Raw genomic sequence first — 21350 nt, forward strand, 5'->3', positions numbered from 1 at the left:
GAATCGTGGGGATTTTAGGAATTCTGTGCCTATTTTCTGAGTGTTTATTATTTTAAGAAGTGTGATTTTCTATTTTTGCACGGAATGGAGATGGGCTGTAAAGTCCTGCTGATGCAGACAGGGTCAGGATCAGCACAAAGCTGAGCCCCAGGCATGAGCAGCTCCTTCCCAACACCACAACTTTGCTTGGGTGCCTCTTGAGAGCAAATAAAAGTGTGCCCAAGGTGAGCTGAGCCAGCTGGAGGCTCGTTAGGGCCCAGAACTTCAATTAAGTGGCACCAGCAGGGGGTTGTGGAGGTGACAAACCCTTTGATGTCACCTTACCCCAGCATATCCAGAACAGAAAACATCCAAGTTGGTTTTTCCTGGCTTTTTGGTGAGCAGCTCTCTGAAGCCCCCATGGGTTCAGGTGTCTGAGTCTCATCCCTGTGATGAGGCTGCTGCCAGAACCCCTCTGAAACCCCCTGCCTGCAGCTCTCCCGTGCTGCTTTGGCTTTTTCCAGCCGATTTCCTCCTCTGCCAAGGGATTCGCTCCATGACACCATTAAGGCTCAGGATGAAACCAATTAGGAGCCAGAGAGAGAGAGAGAGACAGAACCTGACTTTAAACATTTTATTAAGGCTTAAATGTCAATCAGCCAGCCAGGAGCTGGGCTGCTCACACGACATAAACCGAGTGGGTGGGATGGGATGGCTTTTCTACAAGAGTCTGGATGAGCAGGGTGAGATCACTGCCAGCTCCTCCCACCTCAGCCACGGCCCATTCCGGGGTGAGAGACGCTCCCAGCGGGGAGGGGAGGGCCAGGTGGGGAAGGGGAGGAGGTCAGAGGAGGGAATTTGTGTGTGCTGTCACTTTTACCTGCTCCACAACCGGCTGGCTGCTGGTCAAACGTGGCGTGAACTCGCAACGAGGGGGGGGAAGCTGAGCTGGTCCAAAAGGCACCTGTGCTAAACCTCTGAGCCCCGGGGCAGTGCTGCAGACCAGTCCTGCATAAATACATATTCCTCGATAAAGAAGCTATGGCTTTTGTCATCCTCGGGCTCGAACCCCCCCAAACCCCCCTCTAGACCGAGTCCTCTCTCCTCTCCGCGGCTCCTGGGCGGCTCCTGGGCGGCTCCCTGTGGACGCGGGGCACAGCAGCAGCTCCTTCTCGTCCTCCTGGGGCTCAGAAATGAACCCTCCTGACGTCGTGAGTGGCTGCTGCCCTCTTGCAGCTCCCGCAGTGGATGGGGGATGCTGGAGCCCGGGGCTCGGCCAGGCAGGGCCGGCACAGGAGGTGCCCGCAGGGGAGCTGGTACACGGGCTCGGCCTTGAAGTAGCAGGAGAAGGATTTGCCACAGGAAGCACAGCCCTGGCTCTGGGGGCTCCTGCCGTGCTCTGCAAAGCCAGAATCACAGAATCAGAATCACAGCAGGCTGGAAAAATCACAGAATCAGAATCAGAATCAGAGCAGGCTGGAAAAATCACAGAATCAGAATCAGAGCAGGCTGGAAAATCACAGAATCAGAATCACAGCAGGCTGGAAAATCACAGAGTCAGAATCAGAATCACAGCAGGTTGGAAAATCACAGATTTAGAATGACAGCAGGCTGGAAAATCACAGATTTAGAATGACAGCAGGCTGGAAAATCACAGAATCAGAATCGGATTCAGAATCAGACAGACTAGGTTGGAAAATCATAGAATCAGAATAGGCTGGCAAATCACAGAATCAAAGTCAGATCAGGTTGTAATATCACAGAATCAGAGTCAGAATCAGAATCAGAATCAGAGCAAGGTGGAAAATCACAGAATCAGATTCAGAGCAGGTGGGAAAATCATAGAATCAGAATCAGAGCAGGCTGGAAAATCACAGATTTAGAATGACAGCAGGCTGGAAAATCACAGAATCAGAATTGGATTCAGAATAAGAATCAGACAGAATAGGTTGGAAAATCATAGAATCAGAACCTCAGCAGGTTGGAAAATCATAGAATCAGAATCAGAGCAGGTTGGAAAATCACAAAATCAGAATCAGACTCAGAGGAGGTTGGAAGAAACTTCACAGATTACTGAGTGAACCAACAGCACCATGTCCAGGCTTTCCTGGTGGTTGCAGCACCTCCCTGGGCAGCCCTTTCCAAAGTCTGATCCTGAAGCTCCCCTGGCACAGCTTTGAAACCAAGGGACAGGAGAAGTGGGTGAGGCAGGGAGTGTGACAAGTCCAGGCTGTGCCCCAGGTCCTGCAGACTCAGGGCACAGCTGTGACTCAGGACTGTGTCACCTCCCTGTCATCACCACAAGGAAAGGGAATGCTCCAGCTCCCAGGGCAGGCTGTGCTCAGAAAGGGATGGATCACATCAGCACTGGCACCATCAGGCTTTTAATTGAGGACAGATGACTGTAAAAAAGGGCTTTTCACTTTTACTGAGATGAAATCAGCCTCCCTGCAGCTCCTGCACAGCCATTCCCAGGTGGAACAGCTGAGGGGTCACTTTGCATTCCTGTCACACAGCACCCAGCCAGGGCTGCTCAGCTCTCAAACAGCAGCAAAAAGCTCAGGAGCTGAATGTCACTGTGAAACAGCAAAAGCTGTTTGGGGAGGGAGAGAGAGGGAAAAACACACAGGCAGATGGATGGACAGACAGACACAGCCCTTCTCAGGGTCCCTCTGAAGCCCCCACTCAGCCATGGGCAGGCAGAGCCTCAGCCAGGGGAAGAGAAACCAGGACATCTGAAGGTTCAGAGCTTCCCTGCAGCCCAAATGCAGGAATTTGGGAATGCAGGCACAGCTGGAAGGGTGGCAGGGCAGCAGCTGGGGGGGTGTGGCAGCCTGGATCAGGGACACTCAGTCCTGGTGGGATTCTGGGCACACACAGACCTGCCTGGCCTGGGCTGCTGCTGCTGCTGTGACCTGCTCCTGCTAAGGGTGGATGTCACAGCAGGTGTTTCCAAGAATCATGGAATGGTTTGGGTTGGAAGGAATCATAAAGCCCCCATCCCATCCCATCCCATCCCATCCCATCCCATCCCATCCCATCCCATCCCATCCCATCCCATCCCATCCCATCCCATCCCATCCCATCCCATCCCATCCCATGGCAGGGGCACCTTCCACCATCCCAGGCTGCTCCAAGCCCTGCCCAGCCTGGCCTTGGGCACTGCCAGGGATCCAGGGGCAGCCACAGCTGCTCTGGGCACCCTGTGCCAGGGCCTGCCCACCCTCCCAGGGAACAATTCCTAATTCCCAATATCCAATCTCACCCTGCTCTTTTAGTTCACAAACATTCTCCCTTGTCCAGTCTGCATAAAAAGTGACTCTCCCTCTTTTTTCCAAGGCCCTTTGAAGCACTGCAAGGCTGCAGCATTTGCTGGATTTACAGCTCTCCTGCAGCATGCCCACACCAGACTCATTCTCCACCCACGTGGCAGCTCCCCAGCTTGCTCCATCCACACAGCTCACAGGCACCACTGAACCTCTCAGCCCAAACTGCAGAGCTCTGAGAGCTCTCTGAACTGAGCTGGAGCAGGCTGAGCTCTGTGTCCATCCCAGATCATCCTGGGGCAGCCAAGAACACAGGAACATCACAGCACTGCTGCCACAGCCTGCTCTGACCCTGGGCATGGACAACATCCCACCCCTTGTGGGCTCAGCAAGGTCTAACCTGCCTCAGTGGGAGAATAAAGCAGCAAAACTGCTGAGACAGAGGCAAGGACTGTGAAGTGAAGCTTGCTGGGAGACAATGAAATATTTTTATATGGAATAAATCATAGGCTGGGGTCTGAACAAGACTCCCTGTCATCCCAGCCCCAGCTCCCAAAGGTGCTCCAGGGGTGCCTGTTGCTCACCAAGGGCTGTGCCCAGGCTCCAGGAAGTGCTGCAGCCCCCCTCTCCTGGAGCCTGCTGCTGGCTCTTCATCAGCTTGGCTGTGAAAGAGGGCATGGAGCTGAGAGCTGAGGTCAGGGCAGTGTCCAAGCTCTCCGACAGCTTCTGCTCGTGGGACACCAGCTCTGCAAGGGAAACAGAGAAACCAGGTGTGCTAAGGGAAACAGAGAAACCAGGTGTGCAAAGGGAACACAGAGAAACCAGGTGTGCAATGGGAAACAGAGAAACCAGGTGTGCAAAGGGAAACAGAGAAACCAGGTGTGCAAAGGGAATACAGAGAAACCAGGTGTGAAAAGGGAAATAGAGAAACCAGGTGTGCTAAGGGAAACAGAGAAACCAGGTGTGCAAAGGGAAATAGAGAAACCAGGTGTGCAAAGGGAATACAGAGACACCAGGTGTGCAAAGGGAACACAGAGACCAAATCTGCAAAGGGAAATGGAGACCAGGTCTGGAAAGGGAAACCCAGAGATCAGATCTGCAAAGGGAAACAACAAGGACTAGGTGTGCAAAGGGAAATAGAGACCAAATCTGCAAAGGGAACACACAGACCAGGCGTGCAAAGGGAACACAGAGAGCAAATCTGCAAAGGGAAATGTAGACCAGGTGTGCAAAAGGAAACACAAACACCAGGTGTGCAAAGGGAAATGGAGACCAAATCTGCAAAGGGAAATGGAGACCAAATCTGCAAGGGGAAGTGGAGACCAGGTGTGCAAAAGGAACACAGAGAAACCAGGTCTGCAAAGGGAAACATGGACCAGGTCTGCAAGAAAAAGATGGAGAGGCTGGGAGAAAGAATCTGTGATGCAAACACTGCCTTGGCTCTGAACCTTGGAGGATTTTAGGAGCCCTGCCACTTGTTTTGTTGAGAGGTGTCTTTTCCCCACCAAGGGGCTGATTTGGGGTGGAGTGCCTCATCTCCTCTGGGTCCTGGAGGTGGGATGCCCTATGGATCACCACCATTCATGTGGTGTCCCAGAGCCAAGTTATACAGGACCAGAATCATTTAGGTTGGAAAAGTCTTCCAAGATCATGGAGTCCACCAGTAAATCATGACTCCATGTGCCACACCCTCATGGCTTTGAAATACCATGATGGTATTTAAATCAGGATGGGCAGCCTGTGCCAGGGCTGGAGAACCCTTTGCATGAAGGGATTTTCCCTGATCCCACCCCAAACCTCTCCTGGCACACCCTGAGGCCATTTCCTCTTGTTCCCTGGGAACAGAGCCTGACCCCCACCTGGCTGCACCTTCCTCCCATGGAGCTGTAGAAGTTGCAGGACTGAAAAAGGGCCAAACCCCAAATAACCCAGGAAGTTGTTTTTCCCTGAAACCCCTCAGCTGGATCCCGAGGATGCCAGCCCAGCGCTCCCAGCCTTGCTCCATGCAGCTCACAGAGAACATTTAAACCATTAATAAAATCTGTGGGACTTGTTTTTCCCTCTCTGTCCCAGTTGTGAGGCACAGGGCCAGGGCTGGACCCTCCCTGCAGGGCTGCCCTGTGCAGCACCGACGGCGCTAATTAAGATGAAGCATTAAGAGAATGTTGTCTGCATCACTAATTCTGTGAAATCCAGCTCCCAGAGGAAAAGCTCACAATTGGTGCTGCACATTTCCTCCACCAATCAAGGCTGATGATCCAGTGAAGCATGAGCTCCATGGGCTGAGCACTCTGCTTTTATTTATGTATGGACACGGCTGCCCCGGGAGCTCCAGGACCCACAGGGCAGCTCCTGCTTCTGTGGGGCTGGGGCACATCCTGGTGGGAGCTGGCACAGCCAAAATAACCAAAGATTCCTCCTAAAGCAGGGAATGAGCTCTAGGCTGAGGGATCAGAGCAGAAAGGTGCAGTCTGGCTTCTCCCTACTCTTCCTGGTACCACCCCACATCAATTATTTTCAAGTGAAGAATTGATTTAAAATCAAACAGCCACCTAAGCTTTGTCCTCAAAATGTTTTTGGGCAGATTGAGAGAAGGGTGAAGGCAGTGACAGGTGCCAGCAGCTCTGGGTCACCTTTTGACATGTCACAGACCACACTGGGTTAGAGCAGAGCAGACTGAGCTCACCTGAGCAGAGAGCCAACCATGAAATACCCACACCTGGATTTACACCCTTTGTCCTCAGCTGCCACATCCTCATGGCTTTTAGATCCCTCCACGGATGAGAACTCCACCACTGCCCTGGGCAGCTGTGCCAGGGCTGGACACCCCTTTCTGTGAAAGAATTGTTCCCAATATCCAACCTAACCCTCCCCTTGTTCCCTCCTGTCCCTGATCCCTGGGAGCAGAGCCTGACCCCCACCTGGCTCCTCCTTTCTGTCAGGGAGGTGTTGACAACAACAAGGTCCCACCTGAGCCTCCTTGTCTCCAGATTTGCAGGACATTTGGCATTCCCAGCACCACTGAGAAAAGGATGGATGAAGGGAAAGCAGCACCCTTTCCCTTTCCCTGCAGCCACAAGTCACATTTCTTGTCTCATTTAGCCTCTAAAGCAGGATTTCTGCTCTAACCACCCTTGCAAATTCTGTGCAAGTCTCTCCCAGGCTGAGCTGTCCCTCCTCCCTGCAATTCCCTTGCTGTGGTTTGTTCTGTGTCCCATTCCTGTTTTCCTTCCCACCTCCCTCCTCATGATGAGCCAGGACTCCCTGTGCCATCACCACTGCAGCACCAGACATTTCTTTTCCTGTTTTTGCAGGACACAATAAATCCTCCCGGATAAAGAAACTTCAAACCAGGATGGTGAGGAAAATATTGTCCCCACATGGAAGGAAGAGAAAGGGAATCCAAACTAAAAGGGGAACAGGGTGACCTGAGCAAACAAGGGCTGTGAAACACTGAACAAGGAACATGGGAGGTGGATGAAATGACCCAGCTCCACCAGCCAAACCCAGCCTGGAAACTTTCTAGAGGCGTGATGGGAACTTGCACTGGATTTGTCCTGGTTTGAAACCCCAGCCTGGGGCTGTCCCAACACTCAAGGAACAGAGGTGACCTGGGGAGCCACCATACCTGTGGAACAGTCCATCTGGATCAAGTGGGAATCACTGTCAGTTTTCATTTTTTTAGCACTGTTCTCTGAGGTAGAAGTGACAAGTAAGTTTGTAGCAGAAAAATAGGGCGGCTGCAGGGAGCCCTGATCCATGCAGTCCATTTTCCTTTTCAGAGAGGACATGGTGATGGAGGAGGGCACCAGGCTCTCCGAGGAGTGAGCCCTGCCCAGCAGGTTGGTGCCAGGGATGCTGTGCTGCAGCAGGAAGTGGTCTATCCTGGCCTTGAGGGTGGGGTGAGGTAGGGGCTGGGAGTGCTGGCTGAAGGCCACGCCCGTGAAGGGATCGCTGGGGACGCGGCCCCAGGACGCCTCGCTGCGGTTGCACTTCTCCAGGGTGCTCTGGTCAATCACCTTCCCAGAGGGCAGGAGCATGGGTAAAGTCATGATCTCCAGAGTGATGGGGTCCAGGAATTCTTCAGGGATGTCTTGGACAACGTCCACCAGCTTGTGCAGGGTCTGCTGCTCGTTGGCACTGAAGGGGACGCAGTCGCTCTCCATCGGCGTCCACAGCTCCGGCTTGAGGCTGCCGACGTCCTGGGCCAGGAACTGGGAGGCCACCTGGAAGACGCCCTCGATGACCTCCTGTGGGCAGGACTTGGCAGGCTGTCCCCACACCTCCAGCCTCTTGATGCTGGGCAGGCCCCCCCCGGCCACGTGGGTGATGCAGATTTTCAGGTGGGACACGTTGCTGAGCGAGGCCGGCCCTTTGTTCCAGAGATCTTGGGACACCGAGCCGGGGTAGGAGAAGACATTTTCCATCTGATGGAAGGGAGGCCTGGGCTTGAAGCCTCTGTGGCCAAAAGTCACTTTGCTCTGATTTTTTAAGACAGCTTTGCCCACCAGGGTGAAGGTGTCCTTGTCCGACACAGGCTGCCCGGCCAGACCTGAGCACTGCCCCTCAGGGCTCTGCCAAGAGGTTTTGTTGCATGAGGTAGAGGTGTAAATTTCCAGGCCAGAGAAGGTCTGGTAGCCCCCAGAGGAGATGTCAATGTTGATCCTGCAGATCTCCACGTTGAAGGGGAAGGAGATGGTGACGTGCACCGGGGGTTTGATGAAGTACTCGCTGCGGAAACCGCGGTTCCTCCTGGCCAGGTCCTCGGAGATCAGGTTCTCCACCTCGTAGCCATCAGCAGAGATCTGTGTGCCAGAGCAAAACTGGGGTCAGGATGGAGCAAGGAAACACAAGGAAGGCAATTTCCCTTCCAGAGATTCTCAGGATGACACTGACCAGGAGCCAAGGCTGAGGTTTCTGTGCAGCTCAGACCCTGCTGTAAGGCAGAGCAGACCCACCACTCCTTCCACTCCCACCCTCCTCCATCCCCTCTTCCTGCACCCTCTGTGTCCATGGGCAGACCTGACTTAACTGCTGGAAGAGTGGAAAATTCGGGAGAATTCGTGGTTTTGGTGAGATAAGTCAAGAAGGAGGGGGTGGCTGGGAGCAGAGGATGAGCGTGTCTCCTCTCTCAGTCTCCCTTTTCAGCTGGGAGTCTCCTGATTTTCTTTGTGCCTACTTATCCACGTGGAAATGCACTTGGAATCACAGTTACATGGTCCCAGAGGAACTCTGCATGTTAATCAGTCTCTGGGAGCCACCCCAGTCATCCCTGAGGGAGATCCATCAAACCAGGCTGGGTCTGGTTTGGAACACCCCATCCCACCCTCTGCTCTGCTCCTGGGCAGCCTGGTTCAATCCATTCCCTTTCCTGAATGCCCCAGACCCTGAGAAATCTGCAGCACTTGCTGAATGGACAAATACAAATGAGGAAAATCTATTTATTCCACCTGTTTAATATGGTCTTGATCATGACAATCACACCCAAACTCTGTGGCATGGCTGGGTCTCTCCACAAAAAACTTCCAGCACTGCTGCTTTTGCAGCACAGAACTTACAAAGCCAAGGCTGTCCTGCATTTTGGGCTGAGTTGGTGTGGAAATTGACAACTAAAAACCAGATTTGAATGAAAACTGAGTTTCTTAAAGAGATTCTGATGTGCTGAGTGAAACCAGAAATACTTGGAAAGGAACTTCACCGAGTTATCATTTCACAATGTCACATTAATTGATAATTTCACATTATCAAGAGCTGTGAGTTCCAATGGGCAGAGGGAAAGCTGGAATATTGCAGGGAAAAAGGGATCTCAAGCCAAAGGCACCTGGAAGCACATCATGCTGTCTGGTCATGAGATCCTACAAAACTGGGGCTTTTCCCTCGGGTATTTAGTGTGTGCCACATCAGAGCAGTGATGCTGATTATCCCAGAGGAGCAGTGAACCAGCTCCCCCTCAGGATAATTCCACCTAGTCCCTGCATCCCTCCCCAAAACCCCCTCCTCACTGTTTTACCTTGTTGCAGTGAATTCTTGGCTTGAACTGTGGCAGACAGACGTTTATTACCATCTTGGCAGCTGGAGAGAGGTCACTTGCTGAGCATCAGAGTCAGCTTGGAACAAAAAAAAATTAAAAATAAAGGAAGTGAATATCCATGAGCAGTGAAAGGATCTCATGTTTTGGGTGAGTTACAGGCTTGGGATTTCCTAAAATGCAGCTCAGATCTGAGTCCAGGAGGTGAAGCCAATATAAACCCAAATGAATATGGTGGAGAGATAAGATTAAGGGAAAAAAAATCACATTAATATTAATTAGTGAACCTGTGGAGAAAAAGCAAAAAGAAAATGGCTATTTTAACTAAAACCACCTATGAACAGAGCAGCAATTAGACCTGAAGGTTTATCAAAGATTGCAGGAGTTCTGTAGGTGTAGGAAAGCACCAGCACAGCACAGGAGACTGTCACAGTGAGTCAAGATTAACCACAAATATTAATAATTGGTGTTAAATAACTCCAAGGAGCAGAGGGCACAGAATAGCTCTGAGGGAGATGTCAACACCAAATTCTTCTGCCAGCATTCATTAAAGAAACTGAACACACCTTCTTTCCCATTGAAAAATAAAAGTGACTGGAATTGGCTGTCTCAGATCCCTTTTAAGAATGAAATTATGTGTGAGGTGAGAGCTTTAACCTCATGTTAACCCCAGCTTTAAAATGTCACTGCCCTGGGCAACCTTGCAAATCAGGGACTCGCTGCCTCCTTCAAGAACAAGCAGCTCTTTAATGATTTTCCACTGCTCTCTTGGTTCAGCCCAAATGAAATTGGCCTTCTGGGGGCACATTGGAAAGGCAGAGTTAATGAGCTGCCTGTGCTGCATCTGCAAGGAGAAAGGTGGAATTCAAAGCACAAATCCCCCCCCAAAAAACCCAACCCAACATGGAATCGACACCTGCAGAGAGCAGGGCTTGGTTACAATGCCTTGAAAATGAAGCAGGTGTGAACCTTACAAGAGGAACAGGCACTTCTATCCCAAAATTTGGTCTGGCACCCATCAGGAGCAGGACAAGCACACACCAACTCTCCTCCAACATTACCTTCCTGCTTTTCTGAGTCTGAGAGGTTTCCAGAACTGGGCTGCCAGTGGGGAACTGTTTAAACTGGTCTGACTTTGGCACTCATATCTTGCAGGAGACTGAGTTCAACTACAGGCTGTGCCTCAAAGCTGCCCTTTCTGCCTCATTTTGAACCAAAAGTGGTAAATTCACTTGGCCCTCAGCACTGGTGTTGTGACAAGTGGCAAACCAACTCTCCTTGCTCCCTTCTTTGGGAAAACTCAAGATTCTCCCCCTGTTCTATCTCTCCTCACTTTCCTGGGCTGAAGACTTCTCCTGCAACATGGAGAGCTCTGTATGGGTATTTTATAGGATTTGTGACCTTGAGAACTTAACTCAGGTTAATTTTTCCAGTCTCAATCCCTCAGTGAGAAAATGGATTATTCTGCATTTCCAAGTCACTGCACTCCCTTCTGCTGAAAGACTCTGCTACAAATCTCATCCCTAAAGCTGAGTCACTGAGTTGCTTTTACCCATGGCTGGGCTTTTTTTTTCCTCCTCTCTCTTCAGTGTGTGCCTTCCTTAAGGTGAACAAAGATCTTTGGACTGAAGCACTGAAACACAGACCTGAAAAAAATCCTCAGTGGTTTTGAGCAAGGAATTTTAAACCAGACTGTCTGGAATTTGTCACCACAACTCTTCCTGGTGTCCTGTGTGGGATTATGGAGCTGCTGCATTGTGGACACAAAATAAAGTCCTTGGAGCATGAAATGAATGTCCTGAGGTCAGAGCACCCCAAGCCTCAGTCCCACTCAGTATCCACATTCCATCCTAATGGAGAAACCCAGGCTGTGCCCTCAGCCCCAGCCCCATGGGGATGGAAACACGAGGAAACATCTCTGTGTGTGTTCCTGGCACCCAGCTCAGCCTCATGACTAAATACCCTCACAGAGGCACCAAATCCAACCACTGTAATTTAGGGCCGAGAAAGAAGCAACCACAGAGAAAAATGAATCATTAGGAGCTTTTATTTGTGGTGGAAGCATTTGAGGATCCAGGTACAAAAGGACAGCACAGGAAATACAGATATCACCAGAGCAGAAACAGCCTCACAGAGCACAACTGAGCCACCACCCAGAGACCATTTGATCCAGCACCCAGCCATGGAGATGCATTGGGGGAGGCTTTTTTTCCCCCACTAGGCAGCCCTGGTGAGCAGTGCTGGGCAGAAGACTTTGTAGTGGAGGTAGCTGAGCTTCTCGGAGCGCGTGCGCTTGAGCAGAGGGAACCACTCCCAGAAGGGCAGCTCCACCACGGCGTAGCCCAGCAGCCGCAGCTGCCGCCGCTTCAGGCAGTGCAGCCCCAGCAGCCGCCTGGAGCCGTAGCAGAAGTGGTTCCTGTTGGACACCTGCAGGGCCAGCCTCACCTCCCCAGGCTGCCAGAGCCCTGCTTTAGGCTCAGCCTGTGATGTGGCACCTGTAGGAAGGGCTCCGCCCATACCCGTTGTGTCCCCTCTCTCCTGACTGGGAATCCTGGATTCATTCGCCACCTCTGTGGGACTCTGGTTATGAGCTCTCCCCTGTATGAGCTGAGACATTAAATCATCTGTCAGATTAACTCCCATGTCTCTCAGCTTCTTGGCTGCCACAGGGTCCTTGAAGTTGAAAGGGATGGGACGTCCATCCACGGACAAGCGCACCTCCAGGTCGCTGGACCTGGTGTGGGGCAGGATCATGTGGTTCTTCACATACTCAGGGCCTCCCAACATGCTCTCCAGGAGGGATGTGGCTTCCACAATTTCAGGCCTGATGTAGATTTCCCTCTCTGCAAAGCTTGAGACCATCTCAGTGAACTCCTGACAAAGCTGAGGCGTGAGGTGGCTGCCTTGGTAGGTGGGGCACTCGATTTCAACGCTCTTACCAAGGGTGAACAGGTCCTTGTTGAGCTCATATTTGCTACCTCTGGTTTTCCGGACAAACTCCTCCCTCAAAGCAAAGTCTATCAGCTCCTCTGGGAAGCGTTTGACAAAAGCCAGGCCAAGCAGAGCAGTAAGGAGATGCTCTGGAAACTTGCTAAACTCGTGGAGTTTTGCATGCAATTGCTTTATCAGGCTGGAGTAAAACTCCTCCTCGTTGGGAGGTTCATAGTCCAGGCACCCAAACGACCACAGGAATTTGGCAGCGTCCTTGCTCCGGCAGTAGGACACCTTGGAAGGCAACGAGGTGGCAACAGCAGCCAAAACATCCTCATCAAAGAAGTGCAGGGATGAGTAGGTGAGAGTGATGTGCATGATGCCCTGGATGTTTGTGGCAGGGATCCGAGCAGGAATCACCCTGCCCAGCTCCCTCATCAGGGGCAGGTGGTCCATGCGGGTGTAGCGCAGCATCTTGAGCACGTTCACCAAGGCGTAGGTGCTCATGTCCTCCATCTGCAGGGACACCCTGTCTGCAATCCTCCTCATGACGTGCTCAGAAATCCCACTGAGGGATTTGAAGAGCCCCAAGCAGATGGCACCCAGCTCCTCCAAGGTGAAGGAGTCCAAGTGCTTCAGGATGGTGCTCTCCACCTTCTGCGCCAAGTCCGCGGGCGACCTCCGGCCTTCGCCGATGATGTAAAGGAGCTGCACAAACTGGGGCAGGGTGAGGTCCTTCCAGTGCAGGTTGGCATAGCTGAACAGAATGCCCAGGTAGGAGGGCACGCTGCGGTCCAGGCAGCGCCAGCAATCCGCCACCAGCAGCAGCTGCTCCAGGCCCATGTCCCACGCCCGCCGGCAGAACTCGGCCTCACACGCGTTGAGCAGGGGGTGGGAGGCTGGCACGCCCAAAGGGACACAAGCCTTTAAAACGCGGATGAGATCTGGGGTGCTGAACAGCCTGATGGAGGTGACAGCTCGGTGACACAGGGCGCTGAACCCGGCATCCGACCCCAGCGCCGCGCGGCGCTCCGCCGGCAAACGGCTCAGCTTGAGGAAATAATCTGTGAGAACCCCAGGGCTGCCCTCACAGCCAGCCACACTCTGTAAAATCCAGTCCCCTTCCTCTGCAGGGAGGGGCTGTGCTGGCTCAGTGCTGTCACAGGTGAGAGCTCTGTACTCAGGCCTGCCCTTCTGGAACGTGCGCGGGTCCTCCTTGGAGTCGTGCACTTCCCGCTTGTCCTTCTCTGCTTCCTCCTTGTACAGCCTGCTCTGCTCCAGGAGCACGGACTTGGACTTGGGCAGGGCACTCCTGACAGGTGACAAAGCTTGGGAAGAGGCAGTGGGGAATGTCTGTGGAGCCTGTGCAGTGCCAGGGCTGGTGAACGTGTCACCCAGGGCCTGGCTGCTGTCCCTATCCCTGTGCTGCCGGGAGCCAGCCCTGCCTTTGGCATAGGCAGCTGGATTGTACAGCACTCTGTAGTCCTGTGGCTTCAGCAGCTGGATTGTAGCCCCTGATTGAGTCCCAGTCTTGCCTGCTCCTGGTTTATCTCTCTTTTCCTTCTTGCTTTTGCTGCTCCCACGCTTGGCTGTGGTGGAAATCGCTGTCACCCTGCTCAGCCTGGGCAATCTTCGGCACATTAGCACCGTAGCCATGGGTCTCAACTTAGTGGGGCTCAGAACTGCTTCCAGGTACTGAAAAAAGGGCAGACGGAGAGTCAGTGGCCTCCACTGAAATAGGAGTCTCCTTGAGCCAGCTCTCATAAGCTCTTGGAGATCTATTTCACACCCAAGAGAGCTCAGCTACCTTAGAAGGCATAAAATCAGCAGGATGGCTTCTGTGGCAGTGTTGGAAACAAAAAGGTTTTAATAAAAGGCAAAATAACAAAACTCTTTACAGAGAAAAACAGAGCCAGGTGCAAGAGGCCCTCCTGCCCCTGGTAAAACACCTCACAAAAGTGATTATTTCCTTTTGTTCTCTTCTTTTTCTAGTAAATTGCCAGGTGGGACTTCCTGGCTCCTGTCCAATTGGCTATCCTTAAGTATGAGGTGAAATCCCTGGGTCCTATAAGATGCCTTTTTCACCTCATGGAAGAGAGAAACTTCTAAGCTTATTTCCTTTTTAAGGAGACAAAAGATAATTTTGTCAACAAAGGGCACACTCCTCCACTGCACCTCACAGGCAGCACCTTTTGATCAATCCTTCAGCTACCCAAAGGGAGCTGGCACTGCTCAGGGCAGCTGGGTCCCTGCAAAGCCACCATGGAATGTCACCTCATGCAAAGGCAGCTCAGGACGAGCACCCAGGAGAGCTGGGCTTGGAGTAGAAGGCAGCCAGGCACGACCTGCTACTCAGCAGATACAAGAAACCTGGCACAGATTAGGAGAGTTAAGAAAAAAAAAATCATTGTTTTTTTCATTTTTAAGAGAGCCAAGCTGCTTTTTCTTTCATTCTGATCAATGAAAATTTGTTTTTGTAGAAGAGCTGCAGCTTCAAGAGGCTTTGTGTGTTCAGACAGAGCATTCTGCTGCTTTGGTCATGGTGCTCTGAATCACTGACCACCTCAGAAGTTGTCCAAATATCCAGGGTGCCACACTGCCCTTTGCACCTGGAGACAGGATGTGGAGCAAAGCCTCCACAGAACCAGAGCAGAGAGTGAAAACTGGCCCAGAACCTGCAGGTGGAGCTTGGAGAAATGAAGAAATGTGGGAGAAGTAACACAAATCATTACGTGATGCTACATCCCAGGAGCAGAGCTTTGAGCTTCAGATTTTGAGAGCATTTCCAAGAGTTTTAGGGTACAGGAGGTTTAAAAATGGCTGGTGCCTTCCTAACTCCTGCCTGAAACAGCTACAGCTTGGAGGGTGAGGATGAGAAATCCGTGGGAGTCCAGCTGGGTGCTGCCAGCCTGCACTGAGCCCTGTTTACCACCCTTGAAATGTTGATTAAAAAAAAAATAAAATAGAGCACCAGGTGTCAGATTTTTCCCTCAGTTCCTTATCTCACACAAATATCCATCACACAGGTGCTGGATAAAAACCCCTCAGTCCCACATGGAGCTGGGCAATCAGGAAAGGCAAAGCCTGGCAGAGATGTTGCCACTGCAAAACATTTTGTGTTCCCCACACACACATGGAGATGAATCCTCAGGGACACCCCTGGGAGCTCTGCTTGGATCCACAGCTTCCTGATCAGGGATGGAGCAAGATGTGGCATCAGTGCAGGCAAACTCAGTTTTGCAGCAGCAAAATGGGCACTCTGGGGCACAAGAGGAGGGTTTGGGGTGTGTGAGCAGCACAGTGCAGCTCTGGCTGAGCAGAAACTGGGGTTTTTTGGTGTGTAAGGATCCCCACGTTCCCCATGATTCAGGGACAGCTTCCACTACCCCAGGCTGCTCCAAGCCCTGCTCAACCTGGCCTTGGACACTTCCAGGGATGGGACATCTGCTGCTTCTCTGTGCCACTGAAGCAGATGAGGACATTTTGCATCCTCTGCTCCATGGGCAGAGCTTGGAGGCAGCAAACAGCAGCCAAGAGGGAGGAGAAGCTGCTGGAGCAGAAACCACCTCAGCAGAGAGGTGAGAAAACCAACTGGGCTGGGGGGAAAGGAAAGGCAAACTGAAATGTGGATTTGTGGGGGGAGCCATGCAAGGAGGAGGGTACAAGAGAGGCCAATGTGTTTTTAGGATGATCTGTAAATATTGTGAGCTGCTCAACAACCCACTGGGCACCTTATCTGTACTTCCAAACACCCTGAGGCAGCCCCAGGAGCAGATCAGGCTCTGTCCCACAGCCCCCAGGCTGTTCCAAGGCTGTGACTGTCCCATCCCAGCATGAGGAGTCAAATCCTGCCAGGCAGGAGAGGCTCTGCCCCTTCCTGCCTGTCTGAGGGGCAGGAAATGGAAAAGCCTCCTCAGAAGCTGGGCAGGAAACACAAACCAAGAGCTGGATTTCAAAGCTCTCCTGCTCAGCTCAAGGAATGTCTGATCAAATGATCATTCCTGGCTGTGGTGTCCAGCCTGAAGTGGCCTCAGGTGACAGATGCTGGAGACAGGGGACAAAGCTCAGACTGCACCTGCCTGGAGGAAGGAGAAATCCCTCCAACATCTCCTCCTCCAGCACCTCACACAGCCTGGAGCATTAGAGAGGCTGGATCAAGCTCCAAAAATCATCTTGAACAAGAGGAGGTTGATCCAGGCGAGCCTTTCCCAGAGATTCCCAGAGATTTCCTTGTCTGACTTGACTTTTGAGTGTCTTCATCCATTTTTCTGCTAACAAACCCCAGGTTATTGATATAAACCAACTCCTCCCTGCTGTGAAAGGTGATTTTCCCCAGGAAACCCAGCCCTGCTGCTCCCAGAGCCCCTCCCAACAACAACAGCCCCAGTTCAAAGCCAGGGAATCAATCAAAGGCCTGGGGAAGGCTCTCAATGTGCTGCTAAGAATATCCTCCAGGGACTGACTGTGGAGCTGTGACACATTTGGGAATCCAGGCAGTGCAGAGGCTGCTTCTCTCCTCCTTTGCTCCAAATCCAGCCAAAAAGAGAAGACCACAAACAGCTGAGCCAGGCTGGGATGGGACAAGACAGTTCCAAGGACCCTCAAGGGCAGTGGGGCTGCTCCATGTGATTTTTCCATGATTTCTCCCACCCCTGGGCAAATCTTTGTGATCTTTCCAGTTTCCAGCCCATTTCTCTTTCAGTTCCACCCACACCTTCCATGGATTTACCTCTTTTCACCTTGAGCAGTCCCTTCCTTTCCCTTTCCCCTTTCCTTTCCCCTTTTTCCTTTCCTTCCTTTTTTTATAGGCTGTTAATTTTTTTTTTTTTTGTGAAAGTGTAGTTGGTTTTGGATTTTTTGTAGTTTTGACTTTAAAATTTTAAAGCCAAAGCTAAATTTTAAAATTTTGTTGATTTCAAGTCTCCCCAAGTAATTTTTGTTAAAGGTTTTAGGATGAACTATGGTTTTTGCTTGTAGAGTAGATTTTTTATATTTGGTTTTGTTTTGATTGGGTTAAGAGTTATTGTATGAGTGATTTTTTTGTTTGATTTGGGTAAAGGTTTGTTGTTGTTTAGGGTTTTAGTGGAAAGTGTTTTTTTATGGGTGATTAGGTTTACAATTTGGTTGTATTTAGGAATGTCTACTCCTTCCTCCTCACATCCCAACTCCTCCCCAGCTCTGGGCAGGTCTCTGCAGAATTTTCCCTTCCAGCAGCCCCAAGGAGCCCAGGGAATTTTGGAGCTGGGCCCAGCAGGCTGGGAATGCCCCTGGAGGAGCTGCTCAGGCATGGAAACACCTCGAAGTGTCAGAGCTGGAAAAGAACATTCCCAGGGGAATGCCACCCAGCCCAGGGGCTCAGCTCTGTGCAAGGGGGGGTTGGTGCATCCCAAAAATTCCCTGTGTCCTGTCCCTCTATCCCTTGTCCCCAGTTCCTCTCCAGCCCTCCTGGAGCCCCTTTAGGCCCTGCAAGGAGTTCTGAAATCCCTCCTGGAGCCTTCTCCTCCCCAGGTGAGCACCCCCAGCTCTCCCAGCCTCACCCCAGAGCACAGGGGCTCCAGCCCTGGAGCATTTCCATGCAATTCCCTTCTCCCGGGGCAGGGCTGGAAGCCCCAGTGCTGCTGCTCACCCCTACAGCTGCAGCTACACACACATAACACACAGACACACACATAACACACAAGAATTAGCACACACACAGATATATATACACATCTCACAGAATAATCACAGAATGATGAGGTTGGAAGAGACCTCTAAGATCATTGAGTCCAACCTGTGCCCTCACACCTCAACCAGACTCTAGCCCCAAGTGCCATGGCCAGGCTTTTTTTAAACACATCCAGAGATGGTGATTCTACCCCCTCCCTGGGAAGAGCATTCCAGTACTTTATTATTCTTTTGGTGAAAATTTTTTCCTAATACCCAACCTACACCTTCCCTGAAAAAGCTTGAGGCTGTGTCCTCTGGCTCTGTCAGAGACCGACCCCAGCTGTCCACAGCCTCCCTTCAGGAAGGTGTAGAGAGCAATAAGGTCACCTCTGAGCCTCCTCTTCTCAAGGCTAAACAACCCCAGCTCTTTAAAACGTTCCTCTAAAACAAATGCCTACAGCCCCCGGTATTCCCAGGCGGTCTCCCATCCAAGTACTGCCCGGGCCCGACCCTGCTTAGCTTCCGAGATCAGACTTTCTCAGGGCGGTACGGCCATGGGCAATACATCTATATGAATACACACCTATAGGCATGTGGGGCCATGCAGCCCAGGGCAGGACACGGGCGGCTCCGCCGGCTGAGAGGGCGGCTCGGGGAGAAGGGAAGGGGTCAGGGAGCGGGGATGAGCAGGAGAAGGGGCCGGGACTCACCGGGGCCGCTCCAGCGCCGCCGCCACCGCCACCTCCTGCCCCCTTCGCCTCCTCCCGCCGCTTCCGGTCGCGCGGCGGTGACGCCACTTCCGGTTCCCGGCGCGGGCGCGCGCGCGGCCTGCGGGTGGCGCCAGCGGCACGTGCCCCCCCGTCCCCCATGGTCACGTGACGCAAAAATCACGTGACAGCCCCGAATCACGTGGGGCACAGTGGGCGCCGCCATGACGGGCCTGGGGTCGCCCCGAGGCCACGGGCGCGGCCCGAGAAGCTGTGGCTGCCTCTGGAGCCCTGGCAGTGTCCAAGGCCAGGCTGGGCAGGGCTTGGAGCAGCCTGGGATGGTGGAAGGTGTCCCTGCCATGGCAGGGGGCTGGGATTGGATGGGCTTTGCTGCCCCTTCCAACCCAGAGCGTTCTGTGGCTTGTGGCATTCACATTTTCTGGAAAAATCCCTTTACCCAGGATTTTTCTCCTGGGAAGCTGAGAAGCCTCAGAGGAAAAGGAAAACAATATTATCTGATTTGCTTCTCCTGTGTTTTGCTGCTTTGGAATGTGGGGATTGTTTACCCGTTGGTGATTGTTTCATTGGTTTCACATAAATTGTTTTGACTTATTGGCCAATCAGTGCCAAGCGCTGTGTTGCGACTCTGGAGAGAGTCACGAGTTTTCATTATTATCTTTTTAGCCTTTCTGAATTCTTTAGTATAATTTAGTATAGCATTCTTTAATATAATATAGTATCATAAAATAATAAATTAGGCTTCTGAGAACATGGAGTCAGATTCATCATTCCTTCCTTTGTATGGGGGCAACCCAAATACAATACTGGCTCTGTGAGGCTGTGGTTGCAGAACACAGAAACTTGCTGGGTACCTGCACACCCAGAGATGTCCTTTCTGTGTTCCCAGTGTGAAAAATACATATTTTATGATTGGCTTTTCACAAATATGAAAATTAATATTATATGTGTTGTGTTAGAAAGTTATGCTGTATTAATTTTCTTAAGTAGTGTGTTAAATATAGTTTTAGGTTATAACATAATGTTAAAATAGAAACTATACTATGTAAGATACTTTTTTTAAAGAGGGGAATGAGGTACTTGCACTGAGATAGCAGCCACAGGACACCCGAATCTTTCAGAAAAAGAGAATTTATTGCTCCCTTATCAGAAGAAACGAACTTCTTCCCACCTCACTCAGCCCTGAAGAGCTGTCAGGATTCAGAGGAAGAAGCTGACACTGACCTGACAGAATCCCGTGTTTGAATGGAATTTATGCATCATGTATGAGGTGTATGAATATGCAACAGGCTGTTGCTTTTAAGGGTTAATCCTCTGTTAACGTGGGTCCTTTTTTGGGCTTATTTCGCCCAGAAAGAGGTACCCAGATTGTCCATAACTCTTTGTTTTTATTGTCTTGTATTGTCCTAATTCAAATTGTCCAAATTATTATTACTCTAATTATATTACTATTTTAATAACAATTTTATTACTATTAAACTTTTAAAATTTTAAAACCAAGTGATTTCCATTTTTCACACCAGGGAGGCACCAGCCCCGTGCTGCTGTGGGTTGGGGCCATGTGTGGGGTGTGTGGGAGGCTCTGTGTGAGCTGACACCCTCACTGCAGCTGTCCTGAGAGAACAGGGGGATTCTGGAGCTGTGGAGCTCTGCCCTGAGCTCCTGCCCCAGCAGGGCCACCCACAGCCCCTTGGCCAAGGCTGTGTCCTCACAGATTTTGAGTATTTCCAATGATCACGGCCCCACTGCTGCCAGAAATCTTTCTCCTGCCCACTGCAGGCTTTCAGCACTGGCAAACTATTTAAATATTGCCTTAAGCCTTGCTTAGCACTTGTGTCCCTTCCTGATATTTCCACCAGCTTTGCTCCGTGTCCACCTCTTCCTTCAGATGAAGTTTTGTGCCCTGGCAAGGGAGAAAATGCCGTTTTCAGGAGGAAATGCCGTTTTCAGGAGGCCCCAGGGCTCTGGAGGAGAGCCACGCTGGTTGAGGGCACCTCAGGCTCTAAATCTGAAGGACCTCCTGGAATCCCTGCCTCACCTCTGTCACCAGAGGGCAGGAGACCTCTCTGATAAAGCTGCTGCCATCGGGAAAGGGGCTGGAATTGCTGGGGTTTTAAAGAAAAACAGCGATTATCTGTTGCTTTTAGTGAGGCTGACAGAGTTGGGTGGGATTGAGTTGAGTAAAAACCTGCAGGAGGTTTTGGATGTGGTGTTTCCTCCCTGCTTGAGGGAAGGTGGATAGACCTTGGCCTGGGGTCCTCACCCCCAGCATCTGGGATCCAACATGAATTTGATGCATTTTGAGTTTGTTCCGCTCCTTCAGCCACGTGCTGGGGAAATCAGGGGTGCTCCAGTGGGGGATGTGTTTTTTCCAGGAGAGGGAAGGGGAATTGCCTTCCCACTACTGCAGCTGGGTTGGAATGTGCTGATTCACCCAGGGTGAAGCTTTCCCCCACAACTCCCCATCCCAGCTGTGGATCCATCCCAAAATCCCCCTGGCTCCTCTAGCTGTGGACCCATCCCAAAATCCCACTGGTTCTGCCCAATTCTTCAAGCTGTGGGTCAATCCCCAAATCCCCCTGATTCTCCCAGCTGTGGATCCATCCCAAAATCCCCCTGGTTCTCCCAGCTGTGGATCCATCCCAAAGTCCCCCTGGTTCTCCCTCCTTCTCCCAGCTGTGATCCATCCCCAAATCCCCCTGGTTCTCCCCAATTCTCCCAGCTGTGGATCTATCCCTAAAATCCCCCTGATTCTCCCACCTGTGGATCCAT

General features: G+C 51.6%; 1 protein-coding gene and 1 pseudogene across 2 annotated transcripts; both read right to left on the reverse strand.

Moving 5' to 3' along the window:
* Positions 1-599: 599 nt before the first annotated feature.
* On the reverse strand, positions 600-18634 carry LOC118686497 (RING finger protein 37). Of its 2 annotated transcripts, XM_036382734.2 has the most exons (5): positions 18564-18623; positions 9256-9352; positions 6874-8050; positions 3830-3991; positions 600-1378 (listed from the first exon to the last, which is right to left on the reverse strand). In XM_036382734.2, the coding sequence occupies exons 2-5, from the start codon at positions 9307-9309 to the stop codon at positions 1167-1169; spliced, it is 1605 nt and encodes a 534-aa protein (XP_036238627.1). In that variant the 5' UTR covers positions 9310-9352; positions 18564-18623; the 3' UTR covers positions 600-1166. The 2 variants fall into 2 exon arrangements, with proteins under 2 accessions (XP_036238627.1, XP_036238626.1); XM_036382733.2 differs by lacking the exons at positions 600-1378; positions 3830-3991; positions 6874-8050; positions 9256-9352 and adding an exon at positions 11305-13899 and having other exon boundaries at positions 18564-18634.
* On the reverse strand, positions 18305-18413 carry LOC118686773 (5S ribosomal RNA; annotated as a pseudogene).
* Positions 18635-21350: the final 2716 nt, after the last annotated feature.

The sequence above is a fragment of the Molothrus ater genome, chromosome 4 (genome assembly GCF_012460135.2).
Source record: "Molothrus ater isolate BHLD 08-10-18 breed brown headed cowbird chromosome 4, BPBGC_Mater_1.1, whole genome shotgun sequence".
Classification (NCBI taxonomy): domain Eukaryota; kingdom Metazoa; phylum Chordata; class Aves; order Passeriformes; family Icteridae; genus Molothrus; species Molothrus ater.